Below are 19,005 nucleotides of genomic sequence, written 5' to 3' on the forward strand. Positions count from 1 at the left end.
CCAGCACCATTTTATGGAAGCATTCTGACAGGAAGGACCACAGTAAAGTACTAGTAACAAAGCCTGATTTTGCCAGATGGCCCAGAAGGACATTGCAGGCACTAGTATAAAAACTACCAGAAACCCCAGAGATTGTAGCAGGGATGTATTTCCCCCACCTTGCTTTGACATGGATCATCCATCAAGTGTTTGCTTGATGGATTACTTTGAAATAAAATGTTAATGGATAACAGTATTCCAGATTAGAGATTTTTTAAAAATGTAGATATTTCTCCTGGTGAATTACAAACTGTGTATTAAAGCAAGAAAGATTTCTGCGGCTTAAAAAAGATGTGTTTTTTTAAAATCTGTCCTTAATTATTGCATATCATTAATTAAGCTTTGCAGTAACAACTGAGATAAGATTTATACCTAATGCTTGATGTCACATCTTTATCTTTAAAAATCCCTATGGCCCCTTTGAGTCTAAAGTTTTGATTCGATAGATTGTGATTAGGATATGATAAATCAACATTCAATTAGTCTGTGAGATTGTTTCACTATTAATTTGCATGTGATAGTTTATAAGTTAGTATTGAATCTGATTCTTTGTACAGGAACATTTCAGTAGAGTTTTTGTGCACAGCTGTTATAATATCTGGCTTTGAGGAAATTGTATATGCATCCTTTCCTCTCTAATTCACCTCCATCAACTACAAACATTTTTTTTAAGTAACTTCTTTTGGAAGGATGAGCTAAGAAAAAAGAGGGCACCTTCATGGTTTAAAAGAATTTACTATAATTTCAAAAGGAAATGCAGAATGTAATTTAAATTTTATTGTGTTTAATGGTTGGTAAAACAAGAATGTTTTTTTTTCTTGTTAAATTGTTCATAAGGCCAGATCTCAGCATGAGCCTTTTTACTATAGATTGGTCCCTTTTCTGTATTTTTATAGAGCCACTTTTATCCGTCCCAGTTCCGCAATCAATGTTAACTGGAATTTTACAGCCTCAACCCATCCCTGCAGGGGAGACTGTAATAGTTCCTGAAAATCTGCTGATTAACTCTGGAATCAGACCAGTGATTCTAATAGGTAAGCTCTCATATAATGTAGTACAAAAATCTACAGTTGTTATTTTCCTGTTTTTTTGTTACTGTTTTTTTTATCTTTGGATTAAAATTCTAAAACCTAAATATTGCATCCATTCTATGCAAGCTTAAAAATAATCTTGGTAGAACTACATTTCCTTGAAGGAAAAAATATCTTCATGGTCCCAAAGAGATGAAAATTGACCTTGTAATGTATCTATACTTATATTACATATATTCCACACCACATTTAAGAAATAGTAATCTCATTCAAATCAGTTTTGCACATTGAGGTAAAGTACACATTTTAGAGCTAGCATTTAACATATGTATAAAAAAAAGAAGAAAGTAACAGAATGCTATTTCAGTTTCTGAACTTGAGACATTGGCCCATGTCAAGTTACTGAGACACACACACACACACACACACACACACACATCTGCAACTATGTCAGAAAAATATACAGGCAGTATGAAAATCTTTTATTGCCTATTACTTAAAATATTATATATTGCATGGAGATACAGGTAAATATAGCATTTAAACAATTCTGCATATAACTTTTAAATTTGGATTTATGGTAATGAACTAAAATTGAGATTTAGGAGGGATGTTAGTACTATTGTTAGTAGAGAAAGATATCTATATGTTACAACCATTACTATACTATTCTTCTTCATTTTTGTTAGACCTTAAAATGCATAGATCTCTTTGTCATCTAGGTTTATACAAGTAGTCCTCACTTAATAATTACTTGTTCAACAACAGTTTTGAAGTTATGATGGCACTGAACGAGGAGATTTACTACCAATCCTCATAGTTGTGGCTGTCACAGTCACTGCGATTTTATGATTACAATTTGAGCACTTGGCAACCAGCTCACAGTTCTGTGATACTATTTGTGACCTTCCTTGCTGGCTTTCAACAAGCAAAGGCAGGTGGTCACAAATGGTAATCATGTGATATTATGCTTAGTGACCACATGGGATTTGTTTAACAATGGCAACTGGAATTGCAGTGATTTCCTTCATAAGCTGCTATGGTCACATGATATTGCACTTTGACTGTGTTGTTTAGCGATGGAGTTGCTGATCCTAATTACCACTGTTAAGTGAGAACTACCTGTAATGATCTTTACATGAAAAGATTTTTCATATTTTTGTGGGAATATTTTGATTCCTTGCTTAACAATAATTTTATTTTATAACATTTTAAAAAAATGTAAAGCAATTCTGCAGTAATTTGAATAGAGCTTATATTTTTCTTTTTAAAGGTTATGGCACTTTACCTTATTTCTATGGGAATGTTGGAGACATTGTAGTAAGTCCATTGCTAGTGAATTCCTACAAGATTCCTCAGCTGGAAAACAAAGATTTGGATCTTTTTGGTTTAACTGGGAGTCAGTTACTAAGTGTGGAGAACATGATTATTTTAACAATACAGTATCTTGTCTGGCTAGGTAAGACATAAAAAAGTATATTGCTTTTTTTGCTGCATAAATATTATCTCCTACAAACCATTGTCATCTGCAGATAATAAACTTTAATTTTTGTAATAAGAGATTAATTCATTTTCTGTGTTCAATTTTTGTGAGACTAAATGTCACAAACATTATGACCGAAGTTATTCTGCCCTCATTCTAGGAATATTATCACCTTTTTCATTTTTTCAATTTTATCCTGAAATTTAAATTTCTGATTTACTTTGGGGCAACTTTAAATTATAACCATCTCTGCTTTCATTCAGAAAGGCCCTCTGTGTGAAGTTTTAATGGATAAATTCTACCCTGTAAATGTAAACAAGTAGGGCTAGGGCAGCTCTGACAATTCCCATTAGGAAAATAGAAAGGACTTAATCAAATAAACATGTTTCAGACAATTTTCTACCTTTTTCAAATTTTGCAACTTCACTATGGTAAGAACCCAAATGGATTGCTTGCTAGTTACAAATTTGTCTGACTCATCATTGGAATGGCACCAGTGTTCCTTGATGAGTAGATTCCCTCCCCAATACGGCTAATCTATATTTGTAAAAGCATTAATGGTTGATGTTGGATACTTGAAATGCCCTTGAACTGTATTGTGAAATCTGCAGGAGACAGGAATGCACATGAGGGCATGCACACAAATTATCTTCCTTTTAAGCACATTTTACGCAGAAACACACATGGGTGTTTTTTTAGCCAAAATTTTTTACAAATATTTTACAAGAGTTTCTCTCCTGAGAAAATGTAATAATAATTTATGAAATTCTTGTTTCAAAGAGAAATATGATGTTTCAAATAATTTTAATCTGAATGGTTAATGTGTGTAATTAAAAATTAGAAAATTAAAAAAAACACTTCTCCACAACCGTCATTATTTACAGCAAATGTAATATTATTTTATGCTTTGTATATCTTCTTTCCTGTAAAATTGCACAAGGCAATCACCATTCAGGGAAAAGGTTTAAAATCAAAGAAGCACTGTTGAAAATTGGGATGGATTGGCAAATATATGGCTATATATAAAACTTGGTTCTAACCCTAACTGAAAAACTCTGTTGGTGTAAAAATTGTTGAAATCTAACAGCTGAATATTAATGACACAAGTGGGAAGACAAATTTTACGTTGAGCTGTATATAGTACTGTGTCATTTGCGTTTATCTGTGTGTATGCTATTTTTAAAAGCATAAACACCCACAAATCAAAAGCTAAATATTTGGTTGAATATTGTACATCCTGGCTGCTTTTCTAGGGAAAAGTATGAAAAGTGCCAGTAGCAGGACTTTATATTCCTGGTAACTGACAATGGTCACTCCCTCTGTCCCCTTCTGTCCCAAAATAACTGAATGTTTTCTCAAATACAGGCTAAAATTCACAGGAAACAACTGAAGAGAATGTTTCAGGGTCATGTAACAAATGTGGAAAATGAAGATTAAAGAGTTGGAGGACGTGTTTTTTGAGGGTTTTTTTTAAAGTAAAAGCAATGTAAAAAATACATACACGTCTCCATGTGTTTACATATATGCATGTTACTTCATTTTTTACAAAATGTACACTAGTGATTTTATTTCCTTTGAAATTCAGATTGCCTATTTACAAGTACAGTAATTATCTGTTCAAAACCATAAGCACTGAATTTTGCTACGCGTCTGATTTTGTAATATGAACTTTCTCTTTCATATTAGATGGCACATATTACAAAATCAGTTCCGTAGCAAAATTTAGTGTTTCTGGTTTTGAGCAGGTAATTACTGTAGTTGTAAATATGCAATCTGGGATTCACAGGAAACAAAATCAAAATCAAAACAAAAACACAATTTTGTAATATGTACTCTCTCTTTCTGGGGCACAACGACTCAGCAGTTAAAGATGCTGAGCTTATCATCTGGAAAGCTAACAGCCTGGGTTCGAGACTCAAGCACTGCGCAATGGGGTGAGCTCCTATTCCTGCCCTAGCTCCTGCTCACCTAGCAGTTCGAAAGCATGCAAATATGAGTAGATTAATAGGTACCACTTTGGTGGGAAGCTAACAGCATTCCATTTTTCATGCTTTCCACCTGACCATAGAGACTATTTTTGGACAACGCTGGCTCCCTCAGCCAAGAAACAGATGAGCACCATTCAGAAATACCTTTCCTTTTCTGAGAAATGTGTTTTGATTCTAATATCCATGCTAGGGTATTGATCTAATTGAGCACAGATCAAAATCTGAGAGCCTTACTCCTTTGATTCCGCTGTGCCAATCAATATTCAGTGTCTATTTTATGTGCTAATTTGATAATGGAAACATTTCCTTGGTAACCTATCAGCTATTTCTTGCATGAACCATTATCTCCTGATGCAACTGGCTAGGTGAGACAATGTGAGGAAAAGCCAACTTCTGAACACCTCTGATCAAAATAAGAATAGCACTCATTTTAATGCCCTTACAAAAGCAAGTTTCTGTAATAATGGAACACCTCCAAACAGTAGAGCAGTGCTTAGTATCTGCTAACATTGATGGGATAAATTTAAGTTTCTTTAAATATTAGAACCAAGAGTGAGAAAATGGAGGAGGGTGTAGCTAGTCAGCAGTAAAGATGAAGCATTGGTCTCTTCTCAACCACTTTTTCTAATAACTTTTGCTATTCATTTTTTAAATAAATATTTGGCTAACTGGCATGACTAGTAATAAAAAGATGTCAAAGGTCATTCCAAAAAAGAAGAATTAAGGCTTACATGGTTGATCTCGACGTGCCAAAGTGGCATTCCACTATAATAAGGAAAAAGACATGGTGGGGGAGGATATTTTTACAAATGTAAGGAAAATTGAGCACCATTCAGGATGAAGCTTTTAAACTGTCTCATTGGGAAATCTATTTTAAGAACTCCACTCCAAGAACTAAAGATGTAAGGGGTTAGGTTACCTCATGCAATCTGACAAACCTTGGCAGTTATGTTTGAACAAGTTAATGAACAGCTTAAAGAATTGTCTTCTCAAGTTGTGGAGGTTGCCCAAATTGCTGGCAAAGCACATGAAGTTGCTACTAAAAATAAATATTGATATTGGAAAAGTTACAGATGTTATTTGGATTTTCTGTTATTCATGATCAGAATAGGAGAAATAATTTGAGTCTTAGAGAAAATGTAGAAAAACTGTATTTTTCATTGCAAGCTTAATGGGAAACTATCAGACATAAAATTTTCTGATAAAGATGTGGAAGGGCTATAATACTAAGATTTGTAAATGCTCTGGTGAGAGACAGAACTTAGCAAAACATTTGGGAGCTGAGAGACATAAATTGGGACAGAGATAAAGTATTACGTTTTCAAGGTATTAGTTCAACCCTGTTACAAAGAAAAAAAAGTCTTCAGCTTTTGATGGAAGAATGATAAAAAAACAAAATATAGCATTAGCCTTGAAAGCCAGCTGGGAGACCTTGGGCTGTCATTGTCTCTCAGCCCAACTCACTCACAGGATTGTTGTTGTGGGGAAAATAGGAAGAGGAAAGTGTATTGGATATGTTAACCGCCTTCAGTTATCTATAAAAATAATAATAGCAGGATACAAATAAATACATAAAAAATGGGAGTTTTGTTTCTAAAATGTCATTTTATCCATAAAGAAGATTCCTTCAAGAGATGAGTAGAGATTTAATGGTTATAAGATGTTTAATATTTTTCATATTACTTAAGAAATACGATCAGATATAGAGATCAGAGCCTTGTAAACAAGTTAATATCAGAATAAAAGGATCTGGGAATGGGGAAATTAGAGCTCAACTAGATTGTCTACAGTATTTAATTTTAATTTAATTAATTTAATTTAATTTAATTTCTCTGTCACTCAACTCCAAAACAACTCTGGTAGCTTTACAATGTTAGTAAACAACAATAGCATATAAAAGAATGTCTGAAGGAACAATAAACCGTTCTTCAACATCCTCCGCAGTTTAAAGGGGTCCACCCAACTATCCTAAGGGAAGGCCTGGGGGGAAAAGTCAGGTTTTTAAATTAGAGGGTTTAATGATCCTCTGTGAATTTCTTTTATATGTGGTCCAAATGGGTTGGGAAGTAGTTAGTGGGGGAGGGGGAGGTGAATGGAGAGAGAAACGGAGAAGGGTGAGAAAAGGTAAAAAAAAAATCAATGCAAATGTATTGACTTGGAAAAAAGTTTCACTGTTGATGAGTTTACTGGGTAAAAATGGTAGGAACAGAGAAGTGTAAATGGTCAGCAGGTGAATAGCATAGGATAGTTTTTCTAAATGCTAGGAAGTTAGGAGATCAAAGGAAAAGAATTAGAACTGATAAATATTTAATTTTTTCTATCTGTACTTATAAGAAACATATATATTGGTGGGAAAGACAAATATTTTGGAATAAAAAGTTTGGGCAAAGATGTAATAAGCTGAAAGTATTCCCTCTTACTTAAAGCTAATGTTGATTTCACAGTAGAAAAGATTCAAAAAGAAATATTTTTAATTAAAATGAAGTTTGATAATAAAACCATAACACTGATTTCTATATATATGTACTTAGTCAGAATCAAATTGAGTTTATACAGAAAGTAATGTCATGAATATATTTATTTGAAGAATTTATTTTAGGAGCAAATATTGATGCAGGCAAACCTGGGGGAATGGAGCAAGTTTAATTAAGAATTTGTGGCTTAAGTATAACAGAACAGGATCAATTAATCTATATAAGCAACTAAAATATTAAAAATACAAAATCTCTGGTCCTGGATGGGTTAAAAGATGAATTTTATAACTACTCTGAGTTTTTCTTGACACTGAGCAAACTGTAGTATCAGGGAGATTTTCCATTCTCTTGTAATTCTAAATAATTCCTAAATCAGATGAAATCCACTGAAGACTTTTTAATAGACCTATTAGACCTACAGTATTTTTTAATAGTCCTATTATCAATCTCTGGTAATCAATAATAAATACTAAACTGCTGAACATTCATTTCAAATTTATTATGGGAAAAAGTATATATCCTGATAAATCAGACTGTTTGCATCATCTGGTTAAGGTATATTATAACATGCTTAGACATATGTTTATGTATTTGTCCTTCTGAAAGCTTCCCTTTGGAGACTACACTATAGCAACTTTAAGATATTATAGGCATAGTAAAATGGCTCATAATTATGGGAGTTGTAATCCAATGCATCTGTGCTTTAGAAAGCTTGTAAAAATAGGGTTTTTTCATATTATATAAGTGAACCTTCCACATGTATGTGGATTTATACACATTCTTCTTACACTTCTGTATTTGATAAGGTAGAATTGCTGCCATCTCTGTCTCTGTTAGTGTACTAACACAAGATTGGAAACAACCTAGTGGATTATGCTTTAAGGCAATGGGACAACTGCTGTCTTCTTCTGTCACTGGCTCTCTCCCCCTAAAAACACACTGTGATAAAATTATTAGAATGGTGCAAATAGAAGAATCTTTCATTCCAATCATCTACCAAGCATTTGTGCAGATAATCACTATCAATCCAATATAGTGCAGACTCTGGAACGCCACTGAGATGAGAACAGTAGCTCACTGCCAAAAGGTTGGCTGCCAAGAAGAGAGTGAGAGAACATTGTAAGAGACAAACCAAGTGACATGTTGACATCTTATTCTGTGCCTTGTATCTTAATCTCTGCCAAACAGTTCTTATTTCTTGAATTTTCTATTATATAATAGTTAAATATTCATAGTGAGATGCTGGAGTTTTTTAAATGCGGAAACTTTCTATTTTGAGTGGATTATTTTGGTAGGATTCTGACCTAGTAACAGAACAATTTAGGTTGATGGAAGAGGTTCTTATGGTAAGTTTTGATCCTCTATTTAATGACATTGCAGGTCCTGATAAGATACCTCTCAGGGAAGAATTTGAACAAATCATGCTGAAAGCTATGCAGGAATTTACTTCAAGGGAACAGTCCTCACAAATGAATGTGCCGAGCATCTCCTTGTCACCAGCTCAACTTCCATGGCTTGCCAAGTTAATTGCTAGTGTTTCCCAAGACATGGTACATGTGGTGGTTACTCAGAATTCCTTGGCAGAAGGCATTTCTGAAACACTGCGGTCACTGACTGAAATGAAGCACCAACAGAGGGTGCCAGATTATGTGGTTGCTATCTGCACCTCGAAGATCAGAGGAAGTGAGTTCTGTGTAGTAGTTTTAGGTAGGTATTATTTTTTGTATAGTATCTCAACAGCTACATTTTTTATTGTAATACAAATATTTGGTGTCTCAGCATGCTTTAAATATATAGTTGCTGTGTTATTGTTGGATCCCAGTCAGAGAGATAAACAAACAGAAGGCTTACTGAAATCTAACCTGCTTATACTACCAACTCCAAACAAAAACCATAAATAGACAACATTAAATACTTACAAGACAACATACAATATTCTATATTCTGATATGTGGGTTATACCATCAGCTTTAATCATCAAAGACCTTCCACAGAAGTTAGTCTTCACTATCTTAGAAATGTATTCTAAGTGCATTCAGATTTCCAGAAACATTAAGAGTCAAACTGTTTCTCCAAATTTTCCACCCATTCATTGGTGGTAGGAAGAACATTGGTGCCTTTTGAGAATGGAGGGAATAAATGATTTCTCCAGCCCATTCAGCCATTGAATGCTTGTGCCTTTCCAGGTCCCAACCAGTTTCACATCCAGAGTGGTAGCCTGCAATAATATGCACTAGATTTCTTTGGTAAGAAATAGAACCAAAGCACGCAACCCCCCCCCCCCCAAGTGAGCAAGGTTTCATTTTAATTTTAAAATAATATACTGGAAGTTAACCCCTTGGGGAAAATAATAATGTCTGATGTGGAGGAAAGTAGATTTCACTCTGACTTGCACAGTGTAATCCCAGCCTTAGTTCTTTTCATTATTCTTGGACCACCTTAGCCAAAGAGTGGCATTATCATCATCATCATAGTCATCCAGTACAAATGGGTTTAGAAATCCATTATTTCTCACATCCCAGCTATTTCACTGATTCTAAGTACTATCGCAAAGGTGATATGTATGCAAAAGAAAATGTCTGGACTTTCACTGTGGATACATTCAAGGCAAGGAAGGTTGTTAGAAAGGGTTAGGTCTGAGTAGGCCCTTGGCTTCCTCAGAAACGGTTCACTGGCTTGGCTTGCCATCATGTAGTGTATATGAAAATTTGTTTTGGGTGCAAGATGACCCTTGAGAAAAAGAACTTATTTTCCAAATATCTCATGCTATTCTAAACAGCTCTTTTAAATAGTGCTCTGGCTCTGGCAGTAGCCATATTCAGATGTCATTGAACCTATGTAAAAACAAGGTTGGGAAAATGAGGTGAGTGAGGATAGTATTGACAGTTTCTCTTCAATGAGCAAAAATCATGAAATGCTCTGAAAATACCTCCACTTTTCTGACAATACTGAACATTTGCAAATAGCTGCATAGGAGGAATTTCCCTTTTAGAGATTTCATTTCTATACATTTTAAAGCATGGAAATAGGAAAGCTTTGGAGTTTTGGCTTTAAAGACACAATTCTTAGTCCCATCTCAAGTTCTTATTTGCTCACTTGCTTTTAACCATAAGAGTAATAACAGGCAGATCTGACCTTGAGGAACAGGTGGTGCTGAATGAATATGAAGATGTACTGTACTAATCTACTGGATTGGGAAGAACTTGCTTGCAGAATAATCCATGTTAAAATATTCTACTGTAACCTGTTGCTATTTTCGGTGCTTGCTTTACAAACATTCAGACTTTCTCAAATGGCGTTAAATGCAGTTAAAGAGCTGTGCGGGTTTTGTATACCATTTCTGTGTGTTTGATTTTTTTTTTGTTTAGATGTTTTTATTCCACTTTTATTATTTTTAAAAAATAACTCAAAATAACTTAAGGTGGAAAATATACCTACTGCTCCTTCCTCCCCCTATTTTCCCATAACAACAAAGCTGTGAGGTGAATTGGGCTGAGAAAGAGTGACTGGGTCCAAAGTCTCCCAGCTGGCTTTTATACCTAAGGCAGGACTAGAGTTCACAATCTCCTGATTTCTAGTCTGGTGCCTTAACCACTAGACCAAACTGGCTATTATTAATATAGGTTAGAAAGCAAATATGATGACAGAAAGAGACAGATTTGTATGTTCCAATCACTGCTTCGCAGATTTAGAGCGTTAAATGGTTTAACAATCTTACCAATATTTACTAAAAAATACCAGTGAATGGTTAATTTGTTGGACTTAGACCAGGGAGAGTCAAGTCCTGTTCAACCCCTGAGCCAACTGGATGACCTTGGACCAATAATACTGTGTCATCCACCCTGACCCCTTCCCTCTTTCTCAAAATGTACAACCTACCTCAAGATGTATTTTGGGGAGGATAAAATTAGGGGCAGGCGTCTAATTTATGCTTCTTTGAAATCTCAGATAATGTAATAGTTAAATACAACTTGTTTCTTTGTGAATGTATGTAGGATTTTAAACATTAGCACCACACATGAATATTTATAGCAATTGTAACTTAATTCAACCAGATATATGTCCTAGAGATGTGAGGAATTAATAATCTACAAACCAAATTTGTATTTTGATGATAGATTAGAACGCAAAAAGCATTTGTTGGTGGAGTGAGGTCTGAAGGCAGAGTTTCCATCAATAAATCCTTTTTGTAAATGTTATGTTTTATCTTTTAGAAGGTGAGCTACTGATAGGTTTCCGGAATAGTAGTTTTAAAAAAGCATTGTTATATTATGAGAGGCTACAAAAAGTTTACAGGTTTATATCCAGAAGTTTTAGATTTTCAAGATGGTTCGGTAAATAAAAAATATACAGGAGTCTTCATCACATAAGGCTAAAGTTACTTGGCTTTTCTGGGAAGTGTTAAAAAAAACACAGGAAGATAAAACTCACATAAGCAAAGTCTTGGTTTTTTTTCCTCTTGTTTCACTCCATGCATTGCTTTTTCCATAGGTCAATACCAGTCTAGAGCTCTTGCAGAGAGCATGCTTACCACCAGTGAGTTTTTAAAGGAGATAAGTTATGAGCTCATTACAGGAAAAGTTAGTTTTCTGGCATCACATTTCAAAAACACATCTTTAGGTGAGTGAATCTTACAGTCTGCCATTACTTTGAATTAATGATGTGGCCATTTTTACAAATAAAAAAAACCCATCTCAGAAATTTAACTCTTTAATGCTGATTATTGTAGGCTGTCATTTTAAATGATTAAGATAATCTTGATACAGAAAATTAGTTCAGAAAATGTTCAAATTTTATGAAGGAGTGCGTGTATAAAAGTAAAGAAAAGGAGATAATAGGAAGAAAATAATTTTACTTTCATCAATTCTTAAAAGCATCAACTTATTTCCTCTTAATGTTATCTTGTGCTGTAAGAGCTCCCACTCCTGTTTAATACAAATGAATCATTTGGTATAAATGTCATTACTTTAACATCTCTTTTATGAAGCTAGAAGCTTCTGTGTTTTGCCCAGGCAGGATAGAAATTGGAGGGCAATATTATTGCCCTCCAATATTATTTCTTTTGAATCAACAATTATTTTCAATCCTTTGATTCTAAAGTCTAATGCATTCAATCTACAGTATCCTCTTTGAAATTGACTTTGGCAGGAGGATCCTAAAGTCGCCCAATCATTGCCATGGCTAAAGAACAGTAATAAAAACAAAACATTGCTTCAACATTGACCGAGTGAAATGTCACATCACAAATGGTGATCTTGCCTTAAAGTTGCAAGTTTTTTAACTGAAACACCTGGCTTTAAAATGCTGACATTACCCTCCTAAGCAAACCTACTCTGATATGTCTTCACATCCACAGATTCATACCTTGAAGTAATGAAACAGCCAAGAATAAATGAGAGTCTGGGTCCTCGTGTTTAAAGTAATACATGACTTCACACCATTTCTTATGAAATATTTAATGAGATGAATAAATATTTATATTATGAGTGATTTCTCTACCAGGTGACGAGTTGGACAAGTTATTAGAGATGATGCAACAGAGACGGGGAGATAACGTTGTCATTCCATTCAGTGGGGATGTTAATGAGTGTGTATCATCTCAAGAAGCAGCTGCCATGGTTTCCACTCAAGTTCTGGGTAAGGATTATCTTATAAGAAATAATTTATGTCAAACATTAGTCTGTACATAATTTTGCATCACCTACTTAAACAGTGAAACCACAGAAAATCTGGAAACCAGATGCTGCAGTCATGAAACTACTGCTAGTGGTTTCCTCAAGTTTGGAAGGAGTTTGTATGCTGATGAATATGAAAGTAGAAAGAAATATCTGTATGCATGCATTTTGGATGTCAATAGTGCCATGTTTTTCTCTAGTTAGAATGGATTTTTTTTCTAAAATAATAGTATGGTATTTAGCCTATTGGCAAAAGGTGTGGGTGACAGCTTTAAATTTACATTAAATAATTCTTTTGATTTTACTGAATTTATTTCTACAGAAATGGACTACAGATTAGATTATGCAGTTGGTAGTAATTTAAATAAAAGAACACACTAAAAGTAGATAATGTGTTGTCACTAATATTTCTTATGTGTATCAGTATATCAGTAGCATACATGTTATTTTCATTAAAATATATTTTAAAAGTTTTCATGGAGTATTTTCTGTGAGACATAAAAAATCTGATTACATTTCGAAATCTTGAACTTCTAAAAAATGAAGCTCTTGGCCTGCAAAAGATCTTAGTCCATGGCCATGTCTGAATTTCTGTCAAACTATAAGTTATATTAAGCATGCTTGTTAAAAATTCTAGTACTGTAGCTGCACGGATTTAGGCTATTGTTTTAAAACTGAAGTTATTTATTTATGCTATGTATGTATGATGAAGCAAAATGGATGCATATGGTGGAATCAGAAGTTTTACGGGTTATTTCTAAGAGACTTATTTTGGGGGCACATATAGCAGTGGATTTCAGTGTCAATTTCTGGATTAGAAAATAAATGATGATTCTACTTTATCCTAGACTTGTATACAGAAACTTTCCAGATTTATCAGCCACAACTCACAGTTGCCAGAAAGCTCTTGTCACAGGTGTGTGCCATAGCAGATAGTGGCAACCAAAGTCTGGACCTGGGCCACTTCAACAAAGTAGATTTTATTGTTGTAGTTCCTCGTTCAGAGGTCCTTGTTCAACAAACCATCCAGCGGATTCGACAATCAGGTAAATAGCCAAGAGAAAATAAGCTTATTAAATCCAGCAGAAAGTTATTTTTCAGAATTCTATTTTTTCCTGTCAAGGGGAGATAGAAGAGCGATATAGGAGACTGTTCGTTGAAAGTCCTGTTAGGGCTTTTTCTTATGATTTATAATTTCATAGGCCTCTTGACTGAAGCAATTTCAGTTAAGCTTGAATAAAAGATCTCTTTCTGAATCGTATGAAGAAAACTGAACACCTTCTGAAGCAGTTGAATGAGTATTGCAAAAAGCACAGCTGTTTTTGTTGTTTTGAAAGAGATGCTTTGCTTACATATCACTGTGAAGCAATTTTCTAAAGCTTTACAAAGTGGTAGTACAAAATGTACAGTATTTAACACAGAGTGCTATTTAACACAGAAGATTTCATGGATAAAAAAATAGTCTCTGAAGCTGTTGAATGGCATCTGGCCATTCAGCCAGCTAAAAGGCTGTTTGTAAGAAAAATAAAACCTAATTCTCATCTATCATTTGTTGATGAAGTTTTTTCTTACTCTTTTCTTGGCAATTAGAGTGAGTAAATATGCCATTTACAATATTTTTGGTCTTGTAACAATATATATGATACGGCATATTATATATACAATAGCATGGATTTTATAGGCATATACAGATCGATAATTAAAATCATACCTTTTACATGCTGCTTTGACACTTAAAAAACGTATTCATTAATTTTGGATAAAAGCCTCGTTTCTTCTTCTAGGTGTTCTTGTAGACTTAGGGCTTGAAGAAAGTGGAACAGCTTACCAAAGAGCAGAAAAATATGTTGTGCAGCTTGACAATGAGATTCAAACCAAGTTTGATGGTTTCATGAGACGAGTGAAACAGAATCCATATACTCTTTTTGTGCTTGTACATGACAATGCCCATGCAGATTTAACAAGGTAAGGCATTGAAGTAAAGCCGTATAAGTTTGAAAACTATGCTATAGAATTCAGTGAGGATGTGCTTTTCAGGTTGCTTATAATAAGTTATGTAGCAATAAATGCCTTTGGTCATTGAACTATATCAAACCTTGGTTTTTCTGGATTGAGAAGGAGGCAGTTAACAACTGTAATTATTTCATTTGGTTTTGTTACCAGGATGAGGAGTTAAGATGTTTCCAAAATTGGTTTTCTGTTGTTCTAAATGTGTGGAAATATTTTTTATGAAATGAGGGTAAGCTTCATTGGTACCAATATTTAAGCAGGAACAGTGCCGCAGGTTTACAGAAGTGACTGTCGATGGTTATACTACAGGAGTGGGAAAAGATGTGAATTCATTATTTCTGAAATATGTTTTCGTGCTTCTTTTTGAACTGAATGAATCTTGCCATTCCTGTTTTAATCTTTTTTGTTTTGGTATACTAGACATGCATGTTTTGACTCTCTTCACAGTGCTATCTCAAGCTCACTGTCTCATGGTGAGCCTAGTCAAGGACTTGCTGATAGAGTGATAAACTGCAGAGAAGTCCTTGAAGCCTTCAATCTCCTTGTCCTCCAAGTGAGTTCTTTCCCATATGCACTTCAGACTCTCCAATCCCGAATCAACTCAGTGAATGAGGTGCACTGGATACAGTTTGGCAATATGGTAAGGGTCTAAAGGTTACAAATAAAATACTTAGGAAATGTGAATATATTCTGAATAGCATGGTTTCAAGTGCACTGATAATAAGGACGGGAATTGCTTCTTAGTTTATTTTGGTAGTTTATTATCAAAATCTGGTTACATTCAAGAAGGGAGTGGTTTCCTAAGGTAGTCATCTTATACAGTACTCAATGTAGTAACCAGCCAGATTATCAATGTATTGGTTTACCTTTGATATTTTAGAAATTATTTAGTTCCACCTTTATTTCCAGGAATTTAAATTTTGCCTTTCAATGATGAATTGGATTTCTGGATTGAATTACACAAGAAAAGAAATAAAATACTGGCTAAAATTTTCAACTAGTGGTATTTTAAAAGAATAACTCACTTCAAAAGGTAGTAATGTAGAAAAAGCTAAGAATATTTTTTAAGTCTTTAACCACAGAGGGATCCTCACTTCAAAATCTTTTCTTCCTATTTGTCTTAATTTTGAAGATAAGGGATACCTGGAAAGAAAATTCTAGGCATAAATCACACCATATTAGAAAAAATGATACGGAGGAAGATAATCTAGCATTTACTGTACCTAAATTCTAAGAAATGAAGACCTGTAAAATCATAATACTTAAATTTGGACTTGGAAGCCAGTAAAATGGTTTCAAAGTATGTGTAAATATGTTTGAATGCTTGATCCCTGTTAGCAGCCTACATTAATTGGAACATCCAGACCTATTGGCTGTAATGTAGCTTTCCCCCAGGAAATTGACTGACAGGAAATTGAAAATTACTGTGGTATAGTGGTTAAAATATTACACTAGGAACAAAAACATATAGGTTAACTTCCATCCTCAGATATGGAAGATCATTAGATTATTATGGGTCAGTTCCAATTTTTCTTATAGAGTTATGCTAGAAATTATGGAGGGAGTACTGTGTATGCTGCCTTTAGCTCCAGGATTAAATATATCTGGTTTTTGTGGTGGTATTGCACTGGCCTGTTTTTTAAATTGATTATACACCATCAATTCCTTTTCATTTCCGAGCAATTAATAGATTTTTTTCCCATGACAGTCTAACCCTAACTTGGTATTTCAGTTCTTCCAACAGTGCACTCATTGTCATGAAGTCCATCCACCTTGCTGCTGATTGTCCTCTTTCCTTCCACCTTTCGCAGCATTAGAATCTTTTCCAGAGAGTTAGGTCTTTGCCGAATATGCCCAAAGTACAGGCAATCCTTGATTTATGACCACAAGTGGGATTGGAATTTCTTTCAATAAGGATGCAGTCATAAAGCAAGATATCACATGACTGCATTGCTTAATGACCACAATCCCAGCAGTCCCTGTGGTGACTGTTAAGTGAATGCAACTGGTTGTTAGCCAGGAATCTACCACATGCCAAGCCATTGCAGGCTTGGTTGCTCCCAGTCCCATTTTCAATAAGGTAAGGGGCTGCCTCCTCCTCCTTCCCATCTCTGCCCTTTTGGCCAACCTGCACCCTGCCTGGTAGGACAGCAAGCAGTTCCAGAACTACACAGCTCTGGGGCTGCTTGCCACACTCTAGGAAGCTGTAGCTGCTTCAGCCGACTCCCAGCTGCAGTTGCCTTAGCCACTCTGTGCTCTGAGACCTCTGCCACCTGTGCTCCATTGCCCCAGCTGACCTTTATCATCTTTTTGCTTCCACTGTCAATCTGGACTTTGGCTGCATAAAAATTAAGGATGGGGGAATCAAAAAGCAGCCCTTGACCTGTGCACATCCTAGCGCTGCATCCTGATCTAGCACCTGAATCCTGGGCCAGCAGCAAGAGGAAGAAAACATCAAAGATTAGTTGGGGGAGGGGAGAGCACCAGGAGACAGCAAGGTTATGTGGCCACCAAAGAGCCATAGATGGGGAGAACATAGGAATGTTGGGGAACTTGAAGTGCCCCTGTGATTGTAAGTGAAGGTGGGTTGCCCGGTGCCCATATTTTGAGCATGTGATCCCTGGGGTATTTAAATGGTCATAATCTTGGGTGCTGGTTGTAAGTCCTTTTGTTCAGCGCCATCATAATTTTGAACTGTCACTGAATGAATGGTTTTAAGTTGAGGACCGTAGGATAATTTCACCCTGGTCATTTGGCTCTAGTGATATATTGGTTCCCTTTTGGATGGATGTTAATTCTGTTCTGATTTCTGTTCATAATTCTATTTTGAAGTTAATTCTGGAATAATATGTATGAAACATTGGAGATGTGTTAATTTTTATGTTGTTGTATATCTTACAATCTTTTATTTGGAATTTCAGTGGCTCTTCTGGGAAAAATAGTTCAGTTAAACAACCAGTTGTGTTTAACAGATGCATTTTTTACAATGGAGGAAAGTATTAATGTATAATTTTGTTCACTGTTAAGGGGGAAAGGGACAACAGGTCTATGTTTCAAATGCAGGATAAGTGTGACCTGATTCTGAGAATTGCTTTGTTTGAAATGTATCAAACAGGAGGAAATATGCGAAGATGAGAAATTCTACTTTGGCTTGAATGAATACAGCAAGTCTCTGCAGTGGGGAATCACAAGCCCTCTTCTGAGATGTGATGAAATTTTTGAAAAAATGGTGAATACACTCTTAGAGAGGTAAATGCTTTGGGGATATTACTTAGTCAGGGCTGTATTTTCAACACTCAGAAAGCCTCTTTTATTTATTAAATGCAATATGTAAATAGAGAAACAGTAAGAATGCTAATACTAGCTAGATCAATTCTTTCAATTCTGTTCACTTTGAAATCTTCCCAGTATAAATCTGAGGAAGGTTGTTAGAGGTTATCTTTAAATTACATTGTGAGTACTTTAAGAAGTGATCGCTTAAAAGAATAACACTTTTCTCTGTTCCAAAAAGAGTAGGATATGATTTTTTTTCAACTTCCCAATACAGTATTTACTTGGGGGGGGGGGAGAATGTCTTTCAGCCAAATATTAATCAGATCCAGTCCTTTTTAGCTTTCTAAGTTCAGCAGTATGATCTTAAAGTAGCTAGTATGTACGTAGTCTATCATTTATTATATTTACTTATAAATAAATTAATTCCCCATATATTTAAAAAGGTTCTTAAAATGGCTAATAATAAAATTGCACCAATTTGTTGTAATGCAATAATTAGTAATTAGTATGCTTGAAAATTGCTCCCCTGACATAATCTTTCAATGGTTCAAACTTAGTTAATTATTGAGACAGTTTTTGAGAGAACAATAAGCTGTTGAAGCAAAACAATGTGTCTTGTAACACTTTAAAGACTGACAAATTTATTAATTGGTTAATGTTTCCTGGATCACTGTATCAGATACATACAAGACACATACATGCATCTGATTAAAGAAGCAGTAGGTTTTTGTAATAATACATTTATTTGTCTCTAAGGTGCCAAAAGATACTTAATTTGTGATAAACTTGTAAATTATGATAAATCAAATCATGTTAGCTTTAATTGCACTATAGGTTTGCTTTCAAGTATCCATTTATTAAGGAGACTGCTGTTCATATACAGTCTAGCCTTTGGGTTCTTCCAGTACTCTTTGTATAAGTCAGGAATAAGTTCAGTTATGAAAATACTAACCTTTTCTAACCTTATAGTACTAGATGTGTTGGGATACTAATTCCATAATTTTCAGCCTGTATGACCATATTGATTGGAGG

General features: G+C 34.8%; 1 protein-coding gene across 1 annotated transcript in view; it reads left to right on the forward strand.

Annotated features, from left to right (window-relative positions):
- Nucleotides 1-19,005, forward strand: part of GREB1L (GREB1 like retinoic acid receptor coactivator) — a 70,502-nt gene that overhangs the window by 28,908 nt on the left and 22,589 nt on the right. Inside the window, exons 9-17 of the mRNA XM_015820543.1 lie at nucleotides 936-1,073; nucleotides 2,344-2,529; nucleotides 8,396-8,722; nucleotides 11,507-11,635; nucleotides 12,518-12,652; nucleotides 13,539-13,736; nucleotides 14,475-14,655; nucleotides 15,148-15,340; nucleotides 17,816-17,949. Of these exons, the coding sequence (XP_015676029.1) occupies nucleotides 936-1,073; nucleotides 2,344-2,529; nucleotides 8,396-8,722; nucleotides 11,507-11,635; nucleotides 12,518-12,652; nucleotides 13,539-13,736; nucleotides 14,475-14,655; nucleotides 15,148-15,340; nucleotides 17,816-17,949 (1,621 nt within the window). The remainder of the gene's footprint in view (nucleotides 1-935; nucleotides 1,074-2,343; nucleotides 2,530-8,395; nucleotides 8,723-11,506; nucleotides 11,636-12,517; nucleotides 12,653-13,538; nucleotides 13,737-14,474; nucleotides 14,656-15,147; nucleotides 15,341-17,815; nucleotides 17,950-19,005) is intronic.

This window comes from Protobothrops mucrosquamatus, unplaced genomic scaffold (genome assembly GCF_001527695.2).
Source record: "Protobothrops mucrosquamatus isolate PMUCROS unplaced genomic scaffold, P.Mucros_1.0 scaffold_11, whole genome shotgun sequence".
Classification (NCBI taxonomy): domain Eukaryota; kingdom Metazoa; phylum Chordata; class Lepidosauria; order Squamata; family Viperidae; genus Protobothrops; species Protobothrops mucrosquamatus.